This window comes from Photinus pyralis, unplaced genomic scaffold, assembly GCF_008802855.1.
Source record: "Photinus pyralis isolate 1611_PpyrPB1 unplaced genomic scaffold, Ppyr1.3 Ppyr1.4_LG2, whole genome shotgun sequence".
In the NCBI taxonomy this organism is placed as follows: Eukaryota; Metazoa; Arthropoda; class Insecta; order Coleoptera; family Lampyridae; genus Photinus; species Photinus pyralis.
The window spans coordinates 39561123-39579696 of NW_022170403.1; the positions used below are offsets into that span (position 1 = coordinate 39561123).

General features: G+C 34.6%; 1 protein-coding gene across 1 annotated transcript in view; it reads left to right on the forward strand.

The window, feature by feature from the left end:
• Window positions 1–18574, forward strand: part of LOC116163996 (Kv channel-interacting protein 1-like) — a 109803-nt gene that overhangs the window by 34365 nt on the left and 56864 nt on the right. Inside the window, exon 3 of the mRNA XM_031478124.1 lies at window positions 16618–16809. Coding sequence (XP_031333984.1) covers window positions 16618–16809 — 192 coding nt within the window. The remainder of the gene's footprint in view (window positions 1–16617; window positions 16810–18574) is intronic.

Genomic DNA, 18574 nt, shown 5'->3' on the forward strand with positions numbered 1-18574 from the left:
GGTATAAGTACATGCTGTAAACTACCAAAGAGATCAGGATTTCAATGTCTATTACGTGCGGAAAAACAAGGTCTGAGGTTTAATCCCAGGGTCTACTAGTAGCTAGAGCACGATCATAGCTTGCATAAGGGAGATCGCAACGTATACGCTATGAAGTTTGGATTTCTGTTATCGATTGGCCGAAAATCCTCAACGAGAACAATATAGCACACGATTTGTTCATCTCCACTACTGCAGTTTACAGGATATCGATCTGGAAACCCCAGGGCTGACGTCAAGCGGCAGTATGGCGACCATAACGTCACTTTACGATTGCGTCATGGAAAGCACGTGCTCCAGTCGCCTAGAAATATGCTGGACCTGTTCTTAAATTCTTAAGACGTTTTACAAGTGCATTAATTTTTAGTAATCTTACATTTCAAGGCTCGAGCATATATTTCTACCCGTTTAAAAATCAATAGCCGTGCCACGATTCTGCAGTGAATGAAGACACGCTCCAAGTGGGGATGCTCTCTCAAGTATCATGGATGCCGGCGCCAGAACGTCGTTACTCTTACTGCATAAACACGGAATAAAAATAATCACGTTTCCATGTAGGTTTTTAGTGACCCATTAGCCGCCCACGCATACTATATCATACTAAATGTGGATTTTGCAATTACTAACTGCGAGGGCGGAAATTTCCGCACCCAATTCATCTAGCGCAATTTCGAGCGAAGCTATTCCTAATTAATACCGTGCCAGTAACAATTTGTTTTGATTTTGAATCCTTTAGCTTGTTTTACAAACTGACAGCTTTTTATGTAAGCTAATTTAAAAAAGTTATTATGGTACGCCGAAGTTTAGTTGGAAGCGTCGTTTTTAATTATGTATCCTTAAAAGGGGTTTACGGAAGTGGGTATAACGGGTTGCATTTGTGGAAAAGTTAATTCATATCCTTTGTACCCCCTTTGTACCTGGAATTTAACCATTTGGAATAGGTATAGGCAAGTTTTATTTTTGTTATCTAAGCTTTCCTAACTTATTTTTGGCTTGACATCATGGAATTGCTTCAAAGACAGAACAAATTACTTTTGGAAGATGAAATAATTGGTTTGGATGCCCCCCTCCCCTCCCCAAGAACATTTGCGGAAACACTCCACCGAAAGATTCGCTCGCAAGGAAAATTCGACACCTTTTTAGAATACTCGTCTAAAAGAAAATGTACGTTCAGGAGAAACTCGCTTTCAGAATTAGTAATCAATTGAATAGTTCCCTTCTACTTCTGCATTTGTTACAATTGGCCTGCGAAAATTTTCGCTAGCCAGAAAATTGTAGCAACATGAAAGTACTCACCTGGAATAGTCGCACCCCAAATTTTCCATCGCCGTCATCAAGAAAGTTCTGTCCCAGGAAGATTTGCGATTTTAGCGTAATTGCTTTGTACTCATACTTAGAGCTCTCGTTTCTCGCCGGTGTATTCGTCGTCGAAATATTCGTCCAAGTAAGTTCACCCATGGAAACGTTACCGTAATGTTATTTATGTATGTACCTACTATCGGAAACGACTACTACTACCAGCGCTACCAGAGTGTAGATTCTTTGAACTTAAAATTTCCTTGAAGTTAATTATTTAAGAGTGAGCGAGCACGAATTTATCATTTACATGAGTTAAAAACCCCTCTTGTAGGAAATGAATTTTATTCTCTACGGCACTGGTACATATTTTACTAACAATTAATCCTTTGCAATAATTAATACCACGCTAGCTCAGTAAGAAATAAACCTTTAATGCGGAACGTTGGTGCTTTTTTCCTAATCCTAATGATCTGCTTTGATCACTCTCAAATAAATACTAATTTAAATACTAATAAATGTAATATCTGATATATTGATGTAATAATTACAAATAACATTTTCACTATCTTATAAAAATGACTTGTAGCAAAATTGGTTTTTATACAAAATCCCGCTTCTATTTTTGTACTTACACTGCAAAAACTTACTTTTATCGATGTGTTTTCTCGATTTTCTCCAATTGTCAGTTGGATTTCTCCTTGTAAAATGACACCATCAGAAAATCGGATAGTGGAACGCCTTGGCCAATACGATCGGACCTCTTGCATTACCAGTTGATTTTGTCCCACTTCATAATATTAGATGTACAAATTTGATTAATAATCTAGCGTTTTAATCGTAACTAGCACCTCTAAATATAGCGCAATAGAAAGTTGTGTAATTTGAACCCCGACGCCTTATTGGTAATCATTTATTTTTACACGAGTTACCCACGGCAATAATTTGGTGGAGATGGCGACACAGTTTCTCTAATAATTCGGTAACTTTGTTAACTTTCGCAGTAACATTTCACGTACAATACCGCGGATAATAATTTTTTCGTACGGACTTCCAATTTAATATGAACCTTTCGCGAACTAAAAATTCCGCATCTAACTTAGTATCGTTTCGCTTTCCTTGTTCAACCATGAAGTAATATTACCCGATGCAAAATTACCGCCCAACCCGCCCAAAAGTAACGTGGTGTAACGGACGGTTACAACTAGTAGGTGGTTCGGTAACGCTAACCCGCTTAGGAGTGCCCATTTCTGCTGGTATCTTGCAAAGGGTTGTAGATTTTCTCAGGTTCGTAGAATCGTTCGCTATATAAGCTCTTCTTGTAATTTCTTCGTCTTGTTATGTTGCTGAAGTACTTTTTGAACTTACCTTTTTGCAGTTTTACTTCCAGCTAGGTGAGATAAAAATAGTTTAAAATAGGAAAGAATTTAGTTGACTTCTTCGTAACTCTAACTGTAACTTCTTTTTCTGAATACAACCCTTTGATTTCTTATCTTCTTTATTTTTGTGATACGGTGACAATTTGCCCCACCATACAATTGTAATCGTTGGTATCTAAAAAATTCAAAAAAATGTAAATGAGCAGTCTACATACCAACTGAGTATTTAGAGTAATTCTGGTGCAAAAATATTGAAAGGCGTCTGAGTTATAACGACTGAATCAAAGGTTGTGACAACTAGCCCCGGTCTCCCCTACATCGTAAATACTATTAATATGCAACATAAAGAACCTCACTCAAATCTCATTCAAACGATAGCCAGTACTCATTAGACAAAAAAACCATTGGGACCAAAAGATCGTTAATTACTTTCGTCAACTACGACGTTGTACATTCTATCAAATTTGCAAACTGCGAGACTGCCTTCCGTTACCAGTCAACTTCAAAAAAGAAGATTGTCAAGCTAATTCAAAGGGCGCGCCCGTCAATATAGGAGTATTATTTGAATTCGAGAAACTTTTGAACCAATTTAAGAAAGAAATGCTATGGATAATTAGATTCAACTCTTTGTAATTTATGGTGACATTGTAACGGTAACAGAAATAATGTCATTGGGAATTCGTGTATTGGATTCTGTTAGGAGACTTACATTTAGTTTTCCGTATGTAATTTCTGCAACCGAATCAACATTGGAAATTTCAGGTTTTCAATCATTGTGTAAAAAAGGAAATAATATTATTTGTCTCCAAGAGTAAATTTGAGTCATTTAAGGGAATTATTGCGTTAGTAATAGATAGCGTGGCACGTATAGAATTTTGACAAATGGGCTGTTTTCAGTAGAGCTACAATTTTGCATGTGAAAGAAAACCTGTAGAGGGAGGCGGAAATCGAATTCAGACTCATTATATATTATTCAGGATATTTATTTACCATCAAGTTGTCTGAAGTGAAGCAGGATTAAAGCGAGCTATAGTCGGGAATTCGTTTATGGGCAGTAAAATTTAACAGTTTTACGTAAACAATCAACATTTTATTAATCGTTCAGGGTTGCCCCCGGAAAAATAACCTTCCCTTACACTATAGTAATAATAATACCATGCCGGTTCTCCACATTCGCTTAGTTATGTCGGTTTAATGAGTTTAAGTATAAGTAATTCACCGGCGTGGTTTAGTTTTAATGCACATCCTGGAACATTGAATAATTACGTGTTAAAAAACCATAGTCTACCATTCGAAAATCCACATTAATCGCAATAAATTCCATGCCACACTGCCGCCATATTGCGTTAAAACAATATCGTGTTCAGATTATTGTTTAAAATGTGTTCTAGTAATGCTAGTTTTCTTGGAAAATAAAAGTTAAACAATTCAGTTAGTAGGAAATCTAAAACAGTTAGTCCAAAAGTTAATCACTAGGCATTCAATTTAGCAAATTTATCCTTAAATAAGTAAGGGTACATTTTAATTATATTTAAGAAGATGCGATGAATGTGTGACATCTCCCAAAATGTATTACAAATGCTTTTTAGGGAACGTCATTTCTGCATAACCTTCGTTTCGTTTAATTACTGAAATGAGTGCCTTAAGTAAGTTAAATTGGAAAACTATACAGGCTGTTTCACGCAAACCCTTAAGTACCTAAAAGTGTTCAGACATCCATCAAGAATTTAAATCTGAATGTATACCGTATAGTTTTGTACGATCTATAGATAGATAGAAATTTTATTATGATCGTTTCACTTCCAGTTTTACCGGATAAGTCTTTTCCCTGGTCTTTACCGATTTTGGGGTGCGAAAAATTCTGATTTAGGCGAAATTTGGTATCAGGGGTTTTTGATCATGACAATCGCGAATATGAAATTAGATTTTGAAAATTCGACAAAAAATTTCACTGCAATTCTTGTCCACACAACGAAAATGGAGAGAATTTTGTGTACATACTTGATGAGTTAAGGAATAAAATTGTCGAACGGTTTTCTAAAATCACCATTCAGACGATAGTTGTTTATATAACAAGAGCTGTTTAGATGTTAGATGCTAAGAGAAACGTTAACTATATTAAGTAGCCGTTTAGAAATCTAGTAAGTACTTTGGCATTCGGAAAAAGTGGTCCTTCGGGTTAGAAAAGCAGCCCTCGCCTACATGATTCATGTCAACGGTACTTCTTCCGTAGTTTATATTCAAAGGTACATACAATATTCTCCAATATAACTGTAGTTCTGTTAACTACTTATTTCTTTCTTGTTTCACTATGGAAATGTAATCCCGAAAAGATATCTACGCCATGAATGGCATCTACTCACTTTGGCTGTTCATGAACTTTAAATTCTGGCAGGATGTGAATATGTATAATATCACATCCAACTAACTGGACGAGTCAATTAAACTCCCACAGGAGCGACCCTTTGTCTTGATGTAGATTGCCCAAAACCAGTCAATAAGGGCATCTCTATTCTCCTAAACAAATCACTTAGCTAGGTTCTAATCTATTTTGAAGTGATATAAATGAGCGATTACAAATCTTTGTCTCTAAAATTTGTCGCAAAAGATCTCAATTTGGCGATGACTGCGCACATTAGTTTAGTTAATGAGCGGCATATTGATTAAATTGTCAGATTATTATCACTATGTAAATAGCGGCTCGAAGGAAATACGTTGGTATAATTTTAATTGCAAACTTTTCGTGCTGATGACTACGAGATAATATTTGATTTAAGTACACCACCTTTTTACAAATGGGGCTTAAGGATTTAAGAAATTTACATAAAATGTGAAATCGCGGCCATATGTAGATATTGTTCGGTAATTTTACAGACTGAGGTAGCGAATTACTCGCATATACCTTTCATTGAAATGCTAATAAAAGAATTTCTTGGCTTGACGTTCAAATACAGTACCTCACCTGTAGCCATCACATCAACAAGATGAATTGCTTAATCTTTCATTATCAATAATCTGCACTAGGACACCTAAATTGTAATTTATTAAAAAAATGGTCTTTCATGTTTCCCATTTCTGCTCATCTATGAAAGATTTGTCCATAGTTTGGTTGTTTAGAGTATAGTATCTTTATAATTGTCTTCCATCCGAAATTGGTTCTTATGAAATATCACATCTCCTATTTTATGCATCAATGGACTTGAGCCATCAATTGCCTAACAGAATTAAAAATCTCTCTTCTTCTCCAGTTGGCATGCAACAGATAGACCGGAAGTATAATTCCCTATGGAAGTTTTTCTTTCGCTTTTTAGTAAAATCACTATACATTATGCTATCGAACATAGCAAGTCTCTGTATCGAACAAATATCTGAAAGGCGGGGAGTAGCAAAATGTTACATGGGAAGGTAATTAGATCGAGTGTTTTCTGTGGATTGGATGTTCCCTTCAACCATATCTTATATTATCATTATACATACCGTGTTACATGTGTCTTTTTTGGATTCTTTAAATTAATACTTAATGTTAGTTTATAGGTATAACAGCTGAGTTAATTACTCCATTTTAGCTGACGGCAAACCTACCTTTAGTCAACGATAGCCATAAGCGGAAGGTTTATCAATGTGAATAGACTTTCATATAGCGCATAATTCCATCTGGGAATGCAATGCACTACTATTCCCCTCCAGGAATTCTGCTCTTCTTGAGTCCCTTAATACATGATATGGATATGGTTTCGTCTTTTGTCGAATTGCTTGTTCGCACATCATCGCCAAAATTCAAATCGAGACACTTCACTCCATACGTCCATTCTCGAGTATAAAATGTTAAATGAACATTTTTCAGGAAAGATTATCTTATCGGTTGGTTCTCACTGATTTCAAGTAACTCCTAAAGAACCCACAGACGAAAGAGAAAGCGACTTTGTGTAGGAAAAATGTCAATATGTAGCTTAGCTTCTCCGTCGCCTTGTGTTGTTTGGTAGTTAGGTAGAATCGACATAAGTCGGATAATGAACGGTTTGGGGCCATCATTCTCTATGAAAATATATTATCCAAGGTTCTCATATATGTGATCAAGTAACATTTTTCTCCTACAGTACAGTGTTTACCATTATACTACAAACATATTAACGCATGTACCATTCCTCATGAAACACACTGTATAACGTAATCCTTTGTGCATTAATGTTTATTCCGGTTAATAACACTTGCAAGCGAGGTTTTAATTTTTTTTTAAACTGCTCCTCACCCAAATATCGCACAAACTTTATTTTTTTCACAAAAACACCGAATTATCATAAATCTCGCTGTTAAATCGCTTTTTATGGGGACCAATTGTTCGTTTTGGATAACTGACTCGCGAAAATTTTTTTATTATTCGGGACCGAAACTGTCCGCTTAAAGCCAAAATCTAATATCGCTAAGACGCTTAGAGCCCCTAAAAAGACTAATTCTCACTCGATCTTTAGCTGATTATACCCACCCAACAATGGCGGGTTGTTAATGAAAGCGGCGATTAATTAAGTTCTATTGGTTAAGGTTTTTGGTGCTACCAATCCCCACTAGTTCTAAAGTAGTTAATTAATCCTATTGTTTCCCCAGAAAAAGCTGACTCAAAAGTTTCGACGGTGATTTGAACTTTGTGATGAACTGTGTCATCATACAGCCATTAAAAAAGACTGAATTTGAGACACATCGCGCTATCATGGAACCGTAATATCCTAAACACAGAATATAAAAGAGGCATTGAAATTTAAATAATGCAGAAAATCATTTCATTTCCAACACGGTTTAAAATTATTAGTGAAATTCCACTCCAAACGACTTTTTATCGGACCAACTAACTACCTAAACTGACAAATTATGTTCAAAACCTACACGAATCTACCCTTAAACTCAAAATCTATCACATTTACAACAAAACTTAGAAAACAACTGACTGCTTCCGTTACAGTACCCCTCTGTTGTTTTAAATTGAAGAAAACCTAATGAAATTTGAAAAACAATAAAAGAAACGTGAATCATCCCAAAAAAATTAATCAAAGATATCTAAAGAATCACCAATTCTAAAAACCCCTAAACGAAATAATACCCACTATTCAAAAACTCCCAAACTTACTCAAAAAGCCTAATTATTCCCAAAAACTTCTAGAATCTTAAACAAATTCAGTGTTGAAAAATCCTAAAAACTAAACCATCCAACTTAAATAACAAATCTATTCAATAAAAAGATAAAAACAAATATATCTAGAAAATAAATTATTGACACTCTTCATTTCAAATATTGACTTCATATGTCCCTGTCGCAATATTATAGTTTCCTCTTTTTTCCAGTTGATAAGATTCCATCTCATCTTTCCAACTGGTTCTTCAAATAATTCTAGCTTTTTGTACTTCTTAACAATTTTTTTCATTTCCATGTCTTCATAATTAATTGCCATCCTTTTTACCGTTATCGCTGGATTATTTCTTCTCCTGATCATCATTTGCTTTAAGAATACTGTAATATAATAATTCTTCACTCCTGTAATGCCTAAATTTTTCTTAATAATTTGTTTTTGCTGACTTGGTAGTTTTTCTATTTCTTCAACTTCTTCGTCAAATTTTTCTTCACTTGGAATACTGTGCTAATTTTACTTCTTCTTGAATATTCTTTCTTCTTTTTTCTTCTTTCGAATTCAGTTTATCGTTTTTAATCTTTATTTCTTGTTCCAAATTCTAGTAATATTGCTTCCTTATCTTTCATCATATTATCTTGCTTTTTGCCATTCTCTCTTCATCTTCCGTAAGTTTCAAATTTAATTCTTGTGTTCTTCTCATTAACTTTTCTTCTAATATTTCTTCTCCTTTCTTATAAATTTTAACGTCTTCAGCTTGCTCTCTTACCCCCTCCAACTATCATCATATCTTTTCTTGCTTCATTCGAATTAATTCGTCTTCGTTTTAAAATATTCAGAATTAGAAGTTGATTTTATCTTTCATGGTATTCTAATGAAAGGTCTCAACAAAAGGAACTATTTTCTACCAACTACTGTCCTTCTTTTTATACCCCTTATCCAAATAGGGGGGGGGGGGCGAAACTGGTTTTAACCTTCATGCAAGGTCTCGACGAAAGATTCCCTTTGTAAAGTAAAGATTTGTCGTAAGCACTACATACAGAATTATTATAACATCCTTGTAAAGATGTGCAAAAGATTCCCATAGGAAAACTGATGTTTAAATGGAACAATTCGATCCATTGCTTGGCGCTTAAGTAAACTTTAAATCACAGTACAACTTACAGAAGGTTTATTTTCTTAAGTTTAGTACATTGTACACGATGTAGCGCCAAAAAGCTCCATTCCCAAGTGTTTGGCAAAAGCAAATCTAAGTGGTATTGTCTCGTAAGTGCTGGACAGCTATTGATGCAGGTAAGCTGCGCGGAAGACACACTTTTTATTAGATGCTTTCCATAAATAAGTTTGTCTATCATGCGTTACCTTGGAAAGGTACACTGTTAATTTCAAATATTAGATTAATAAACACATGAATTCGAGCCTGATGCCATCGTCACCTTTTCAATCGTTCTGTTGTTATCGCTAGAAGCTATACTGCCTACCACTGGTATGGTATGCAATCCAGATGGACCAAAGAATTAATTATAATTTGGCATTCTAATAAATTTCTAATAAATAGATCAAATTAACTAACTAAAAAATATGAAAAATGTATGTAAAAGAACTTGAAAGGCAACGAGAATCCACACTAATTTATTGTAATCGATATTTAAGCGAAATTTCTATCATAAATATTTAATAGAATGGCAAGAGTAATCTGCTAATCCAATCTAAAACCTCTATCATCAATCTATAGAGCCTCCCTGATGGATTTTTCTGTAATGGAATTACCTAGTTCCTATCCCGGCTAATTAGCGTAATCAGGCTGCACAAAATTTGGCCAGATACAAAGGAGTGTTTTCGCTTTGTTTTTAAGTCTTATACAAAGAAATTCTCCAGAGTTTACCAACCGCGCCGTGGAGAAAGTAACCCCTCTGAAATCGTGGTGTAGATACGATTAAAATCAATGTCCTACTGACCAATTTATCTAAAGGATAAAATATGTACTTGGAAGTCGGCAACTCATATTATGTTGTTGGCTCTGGTTGGCGTCGACGGCGTCGTCTGGCCCCAGTTGTGAAAGTCATAGTGAGAAGTCCGGGCACTTGACGCATTCTGTGCAGATGTGGCGAACGAATTGTTTTCGTTTGCTGAACTATTCGATTAGGCATGATGTAACAATCATGACTAATTGTTTTTGTTATGTATTGTGGCTGTGTTGGGAGAATTAGTTATTTCTAGTGATTTTTTACGAAGAAATGTAATACAGCATCGCTTATAAAGTACTCGTATTTGTGTCGTTTACGCTAATACAAAACTGTTTCGCTTTTTGAATAATTCCAATTAAAAAGACGCACATGTCTCCCACGTTTATGGCAAGTTGTGCTTTAAGCTTGATTCTCTGCTCCTAGCTTCTCTTTATAGCTTGTACTTAATGCTACCAAATTGTTTTTTAATGTGAACTTGTGCTGCTACCGACTATTAACATTTTCATGAAAACAGAACCCGTTTTCTTCAATTTCTAGTTCAATTTCAGGTTTAAAAAAGGCTACATCTAATCTATGTAAAACTATTGTGTTTGGAAGAATAAATGCTTCGAAAGTAAGATAACTAGAGGATATACAGCTAAGTATTACTGAGTGATTTCTGGTGAAAAAAGGATATGTTCCGTAATTGTAGCCAAAACCAAATTTAACTTACCTTCAAAAGCTGCTCCGAAGAAGGATATACTAGTATTATAAATATAAAAAATTCAGTCGCCTTTCAAAATGCGCTGATCTTATCTTTGTTGTCCTTCTCAAATGGTACTTGCCTTGAATTCTCAGGATTTTCAGTGGCTTTAAGTTTCAAAGCATCACAAAAGGTTAAAAATTCACGATACGTGTAAATTTCTTAATGACTGGTATTTTTAATTTTAAAAACTCACTAAAGTCCTCTAAATTACATGTACTCAATTTCAGGAATAAGAACATATTGCGATCACCGTTTTTTGGACATGATAAAATTTCATCAAATGTCGACATTTTAGATCATTTTAAGCAACATTTAAAGAATAACTTTTTTTGCACTAGAGCAGTCACGGATGTTCTTTTAACTAAATTCTTTCTATTTGTCCCGATACAGATTCACTTCTAATTACAAAGAACAGGAAACGTGACACGTGGAGTGAGTGCTGAGATTTCAAACCCTCAGACGGGCTGAATTCTTGCAGGCACACGTTAAACATAAAAAAGAGTAATAATAAATTATGACACTTGCAGCAGAGGAATAAAATTATGCACTTCAAACGCCTCGCCTCCGTAAATAATGGCAAAGTAAGCGCATTTTTAATATTTGTAAGGGTTACTTCAACATTACTTCTAAGCTCTCTTTTCAATCGTTAAACTTTCCAGAACCCTTAATCTTAAAGTATTGTGCAATAAATTGAACAATTTACTTTAACTTCGTAATTTCTACCACATTGGAGAATCGATTACAGTACGAAAACCTATGCCGTCGTGAAAAGTTTGCTCTGCGATTACCTCCAGCTTTATACTTAATCGACCTAAATTTTACAGAAGCGAAGTATATGCGCTCATACAGCAGATTACCGTTTCCTATCTATCCAAATTGTAATGCGAATTGAAAGATGATTACTGCAATATTTCATTAAAAACTTTATGTTGAGATTTGGTAAAAATTACAAAGCTCAATGGGGTGATACCAGCATCAATAATTTAAATAATTTTGGGAAAGTGATTGACTGCAAATTTATCTGATTCTTCAATGCAATTCAAATTTAAATTATAAATTAACATTCTTTAACGTGCACCACTCAAATAACCTCAAGTTACACAAATTTAAACCTTCATATTACCATCTCGCAACAAACTTTATTTTTAATAATTAAAGAAAAATTGAATCTCAAGGTCCATCATCTGTATCATAAATAACCATCCGGCTGTATCTAAAAGTTAATATAATCAACCAATACCATGAAGAGAAAATTTTATCCCACGGTTAGTTACATTTATTTCTATTTAAGGTGTCAAAGTCAATATTGAATAACCTTTAAGTATTAATGTAGAAATAAATTATGAACAATTTTTAACATAAAGCTTTGTAATTTGTAAATTTGTTAACCTATTGAATTTGGTTTGGACTTAAGATTAATATTGTTCTAAGGAATTTTTTTTATTCCACAATAATTTCAATAGGTGCAACAATTTGCCTCATTCAAAGGTTCATTTACTGGGTGATTTTATTTGGCAACAAATTTGAAGTAAAACATTGTTTAGGTGATTATACGAGTACATTTAAATTTTAAGTTATTTGAAATGCATGCAATTTCATTTCAACTTACTGTAAAGGTTTATAACAAAAAATAGACGTGCTTGTAAGACAATTCGTGTACAAGGAAAGTGCAAGTGGAAACGATTTGGAAATTGGAAACTAATAGAATTGGGGAAGTAAAAAACAATGGAAAACAGTCATAAAGCTTTGATCCACGTTACGTTCGCAACGCACCATCTGTATTGCATGTGAATGCATGTGAATGAAGTTCATTAATACAAATTGGGCTTAGCCTCATTTAAAACAAACATTATTCATAACTTGTTTAAGAACAAAAGAAATGCTACCATATACTGATGTAGGTACCTAAAATAACTAGCGCATTTTCATTACTGTTACATGAAATACTACGGTAAGTGTCAGTCTGGCTAAAAATAACTTATAACACTTTATATTACCGTACCTAGGGAATGCAATCCCGAAGCAAAATCTCAATCCCGATATTTCGGGATCCCGCGATCCCGGTATTGCATTCCCTAGTCACAGATCGACCGAGAAAAAACATTTTCTTATAAAATGTGGCCTGTAGAATCCATAATTTCAAACAGTTCCAAGATTGGGCTACTAATTCAAAAGTTACAGCCTTTTGAATTTTCTTTCGAAATTGGTTTCTAGTCTATAACTTTTGATTGAGAAGTCTAATCGAAAAAGTACGAATTGTTTTGGATTCTACGCACCAAAATTAATACGAAAAAGTGTTTTCCCGAGAGATTTTGGTGTAGTCGATTTTTGGTAAAAAAGGAAGGTTATACACTGTCTTTTTTTTGCCCTGAAAAAAAAAATTGTCTCAGATCGACCGGGAAAAAACATTTTCTTATAGAAAGTGGCCTGTAGAATCCATAATTTCAAACAGTTCCAAGATTGGACTACTAGTTCAAAAGTTACGGCCTTTTGAATTTTCTTTCGAAATTGGTTTATAGTATAACTTTTGATTGAGAAGTCTAATCGAAAAAGTACGAATTCTTTTGGATTCTACGCACGAAAATTAATACGAAAAAGGGTTTTCCCGAGAAATTTTGGTGTAGTCGATTTTTGGTAAAAAAGGAAGGTTATACACTGCCTTTTTTTGCCCCGAAAAAACAATTGTCTCAGATCGACCGGGAAAAGCATTTTCTTATAGAATGTGGCCTATAGAATCCATAATTTCAAACTGTTCCAAGATTGGGCTACTAGTTCAAAAGTTACAGCCTTTTGAATTTTCTTTCGAAATTGGTTTCTAGTCTATAACTTTTGATTAAGAAGTATGATCGAAAAAGTACGAATTGTTTGGATTCTACGCACCAAAATTAATACGAAAAAGTGTTTTCCCGAGAAATTTTGGTGTAGTCGATTTTTGGTAAAAAAGGAAGGTACTGCCTTTTTTTGCTCCGAAAGAAAAATTGTCTCGGATCGACCGGGAAAAAACATTTTCTTATAGAATATGGCCTGTAGAATCCATAATTTTAAACAGTTCCAAGATTGGGCTACTAGTTCAACTACTAGTTAACTACTAGTTAGCTACTAGTTTAAAAGTTAGATAGGGAATGTAATCCCGCAGCAAAATCTCAATCCCGGTATTTGCGGGATTGTTAGATGTTAATCCCGCGGGATCCCGCAAAACTTTAAATAAATTGCCAAATAAGCAATTCTGTGCGGTTAACTTCTGTATTAAAATGAATCGCTAATTATCACAATATTTAACAAAAAAGTACCTTCAGCCTAACTTAGAGCTCAAAAAAACCTCACCTGTAAAGCACAAAAAGGTGAACTTCTAAAGTGCCTCAAAAATCATAGTTTATATCACATTTTAACGAAAAAAGTTTAACAATTATTTAAAAAATAACTTTTCCTTTATGCGTTTCATTAACAAAGTAAACAGAGTCGTCGACAAATTCCTCAGTCCCGCAAATCCCGCGGGATCCCGCTCCATTTATGTGCGGGATTAATCCCGCAAAAATGCTGCCGGGATCCCGCGATCCCGGTATTGCATTCCCTACCATTAACTATAAAATGCACATTTCCAGTGAAAATTTCATAATTTAGATTCTTCCCATTTTTAGCTATTCGTAGAAAAAAATCGTCAATGGATTGATAATTGGAATCTGATTCCGATATCACATGCAAAATGAATTTAAAAGGTTGTCATTTCAAAAGTCATCAAATGTCACAGTGAATCCTCTGTACTTACTGAATACATTCTGGCAATCGTCTCCGATCGTGGTAAACTACCCCAGCTAGAAACAAACCTAACAATCTGCCAGAACGAAAAACTGTGCGAGAGGAAATGAAACAGATAGGTACATGGCAAACTGCAGGTTAAACACATATATGCATAGGTTGAATAAGATGAAAAACAAATTAATAATTAGATAGTATATAAGACGATAAAGGGATATTTTAACCATTGAGTGGAAGATGTTTTAAGAAATGGTTAGTTTTCCTTTATCGTCGTGTGAAATATCTACGACTATTCAATTCATCTAACATTTGTCAGATTTCAACCAGTGAAATGTCTCGATTTCAAATTGCTGCGCCAATGGGAACGAATTATAGTGATAATTTCACGTGTGGTATTTCAGCGACAATTCAACTCATGTATAAAAAATCACATAAGCCGCAGTGTAATTGTCACTTTGACAGCGGCAAAAGTTACCTGCAACTTTTCCAGCGACAAATGCACTAGTGGTTTTTTCACTTATTCATTTTGGAACAATTATCGCATTATCCTTTCCCATATGATTAGCTTGACGTCTGTCAATAATTGAATAGTTTGGTGAATTTCTTGTTCGTTAAATTGTCCTGCCGAATTACACTCGAGGTTTGTATTTAAACCGAGTAAATTTGGGTTGTTGCAATTCAAATCTGTTTCCTTTTAGCAATTGGACTCGAAAAACTGTCAACCTAAAAATGCTCCACCTGCGGTGTCGCATTTTTATTAGTTGACAGTTTTTCTCGTCTAATTGCTAGGCAACAAATTTTCATTACCTAAACAACCCAAATTTACTCGGTAAAATACAAACCTCTTGTGCAATTATAAGTGACAATTCAACTCATGTATAAAAAATCGCATAAGCCGCAGTGCAATTGTCACTTTGACGGCGGCAAAAGTTACCTGCAACTTTTCCAGCGACAAATGCACGAGTGGTTTTTTCACTTATTCATTTTCGAACCAAATATCGTATTATCCTGTCCCATATGACTAGATGACGTCTGTCAATAATTGATTAGTTTGGTGAATTTCTTGTTCGTTAAATTGTCCTGCCGAATTACACTCGAGGTTTGTATTTAAACCGAGTAAATTTGTGTTGTTGCAATTCAAATCTGTTGCCTTTTAGCAATTGGACTCGAAAAACTGTCAACCTAAAAATGCTCCACCTGCGGTGTCGCATTTTTATTAGTTGACAGTTTTTCTCGTCGAATTGCTAGGCAACAGATTTTCATTACCTTAACAACCCAAATTTACTCGGTAAAATACAAACCTCTTGTGCAATTATAAGTGACAATTCAATGCGATTATTCAATGACATTTGTCAAACTTCCACCAGTGAAATGTAGCGAAATTTTGTCATATTAACCGGAACATTCTTTTTAGTTTGTTAATCAATTTCGACAACCGACTTATCACCACATCTTTTAATTTAATCACTCATAACGAATTAGCTTGGAGCACAAAAGTTCGAATAGAATCAATAGCAAAATGAAAAGCAACTTCCATAATTTATTTTGACGTTTATTGTTGTCATGGAAATACATTCGCGTGGGTAATTATGCTTAATTTTTCTTTTGATTCGTTGAATAGTCCTCCGAATACCATTCGTAGTCGAAGTATTTGTAGATTATTTTTGAGCTGCTGCTCCACTCATGCTAGTTACGCTTTTTAATACCACTCGCGCAAGCGCTCGTGGTATTAATCAGCGTAACTAGCATTCGTGACAGCACCTCAAAAATATTCGACAATACTTCGACTACTTATGGTATTATATATGACAATTCAATTTCTAAACCCGAAAGGAAACATTGTCAAAATTTGACTATAGTTGCATTATATCTCCCATGAAAGATGACCTTCGCTCAACGATTTAGTCGGAAACATCCATGCATTATTTTGTTAGTTTGTAAAAAACTTAAAATAATCGCTTTTTAATATATTCCAATCTCAAGTACAATACACACACTACTAATTTAATGTGACGTCGGTCGCCTCGAACCCAGATATGCTTTTTCCTGTCAGGTAATTTCAGTATTAAGTACTTGGTACTCCCTTCACTTTATAATGCAACAGCTTGTGGCCGAATCTGTGCCAACCTCATTTTTTATTCATTTAAAGGGCATCTCTTTATCTCTTTAGTGCGCGATGAAACGTTTGTGTTTTCCTGAAGGTGTTATTAGCCTTTCCTAATTTATGGCATTCGCACTTTGTGAACTTTCTCGGCTATAACGAGAATGCTCAGACCTCTTTTAATATGCAAATTCCTTCATATATGCATCGATTTCAGATTCGGAACTCGAGGATTTGGAAACGCCGCCGCGATATCGTCCTGATAGCTTGGAGGCGCTTTGTAGAAGTACCAGATTCTCTGAAGCTGAAATTAAACGCATCTATAGGGGATTTAAAGCCGAATGCCCTACCGGTGTCGTGAAAGAAGATACATTCAAAATGATCTACTCGCAATTTTTTCCACAAGGTGGTAAGTTTTATATGTTTGGTGTAAGTGCGACGGTTTGATTGTGTCAATAGAAAGTTGATGTTGTGGCTTTTATGTTTACATAAATTTGCTTGCATTACCATAAACGTTCTGTAAACAAAATAAAAATATGAAATTCAGCAGAGGGAATTTTTAATTAGTATTCTACCGCACATACAGCTAATTGAGAACCAATTCGTTTGTTCGTATGTAACAAGCTTCTGGCCTAATTATTACCTTAACTATTAATAGCCCTATTATAGTAAATGCAGTTAATTAAGCTACCGTCGGTAGCATATGCAAATATATGTGAAACTACAAATTAATCTAGGTTTGCTTTTGCATAATACCAATTAAAAAACTTCACATATTACAAGCGCCCACATTTTCGCGAAAACGAAAAAGTATAGGCGCTCGTTTTAAGCTTTCTTTATTGAGCAAATAAAAAACATTGTCTCCTCCTTCAAATTTGAAATGGGACCCTACATCAGGAAAATGAAATTTTTCAAAAATGTTCGTATGTATTGTATGTACGTGTATACCACGATACAGGTCGCTATCAAGTTGAAATTTTTTGGTAGTTAACCCCCACGGAGATCTGGAATTTTATTGTTTTTTATGAAAATCCAAAAACACGCGATTTTCCTGATTTTTTAGGGCAAATCTCCATTCATTACAAGGACCAATTTCAAAGTAATTACCTAAGCACAAAATTTTAGAGTGTGATCTTAAATTAAATTTTGCATATACAGGGTGTTCACTGGAAAATTTAATTTATTAATTCAACACTCAACAGTAAATATTAACTCTGGTAGACGCTTATCCTATCTTACGGTTTTAGAACGTGGGTTTGAAGAGCGCCGTTGCATACAATTAAGCTAATGTCAAGTGCTCACTTTTAATACAGAATATGGACGCGCTAGATAAATAAACCGTGATTAAATATCGATTCTAACCCGACCGAACCGGCATTTTTTTCAAGACTAAAAACCGAACCGAAACCGTTAATCCTTCAGCAATGGAAACTTATTGAGAACCGGAACCCTTATTATTTTTTTCGAATCTTCTTAGTTTTTACGGTTCTTAACAGATTATTGGAAGTTGACGGGCGCGTCGGCAAACACGTCCTGAAAATTGATAAAATATTACTATCGGTGCATTATAAATTTTTGATAAGGCGTCGAAATTTAAGGCAGTATGTACAGGTTGCGGTGGCGGTAATTTAGCCACTACTGTAAATGTAAATAATAAACGGAGGGACGAGGTTTTAGAAAATAAAAATAAAAAACTATACTCCACTCATAAGTTTTTGTATATTTTTTCTGTTTTTTATTAATAATATACATGTTTCCCTCTTTCTCCTACTTTATTCCGCTTGTCGTTGTAAATTAGCTACACTGACGATACGATACACCTTTTGGTATTCATGACTGTTTACATTTTTTTTACACCTATAAATTAACAAATCACGTTGTTATAATGAATTTTTCAATGCCATACTTTCTAAAAGACTAGAACCGAAAAGAACTGTTATGGACCGAAAAAAGTGCGCAAAACCGAACCGTTATTTTCTAGAACTGAAGCCGCATGTATTCTTATCCGTAATTTGTAACCGTTATAAATATTTTCGCTTAATATAAACAGAACCGGAAGCGATATTTCATCTGAATCCGGGTCCCTGGTTGGGGGTGATTTTGTTCAGGAAATATTTCGTTATAATAATAATAACCTATTATTTATATTGTAACGTTATTTATAAATTCGGGTT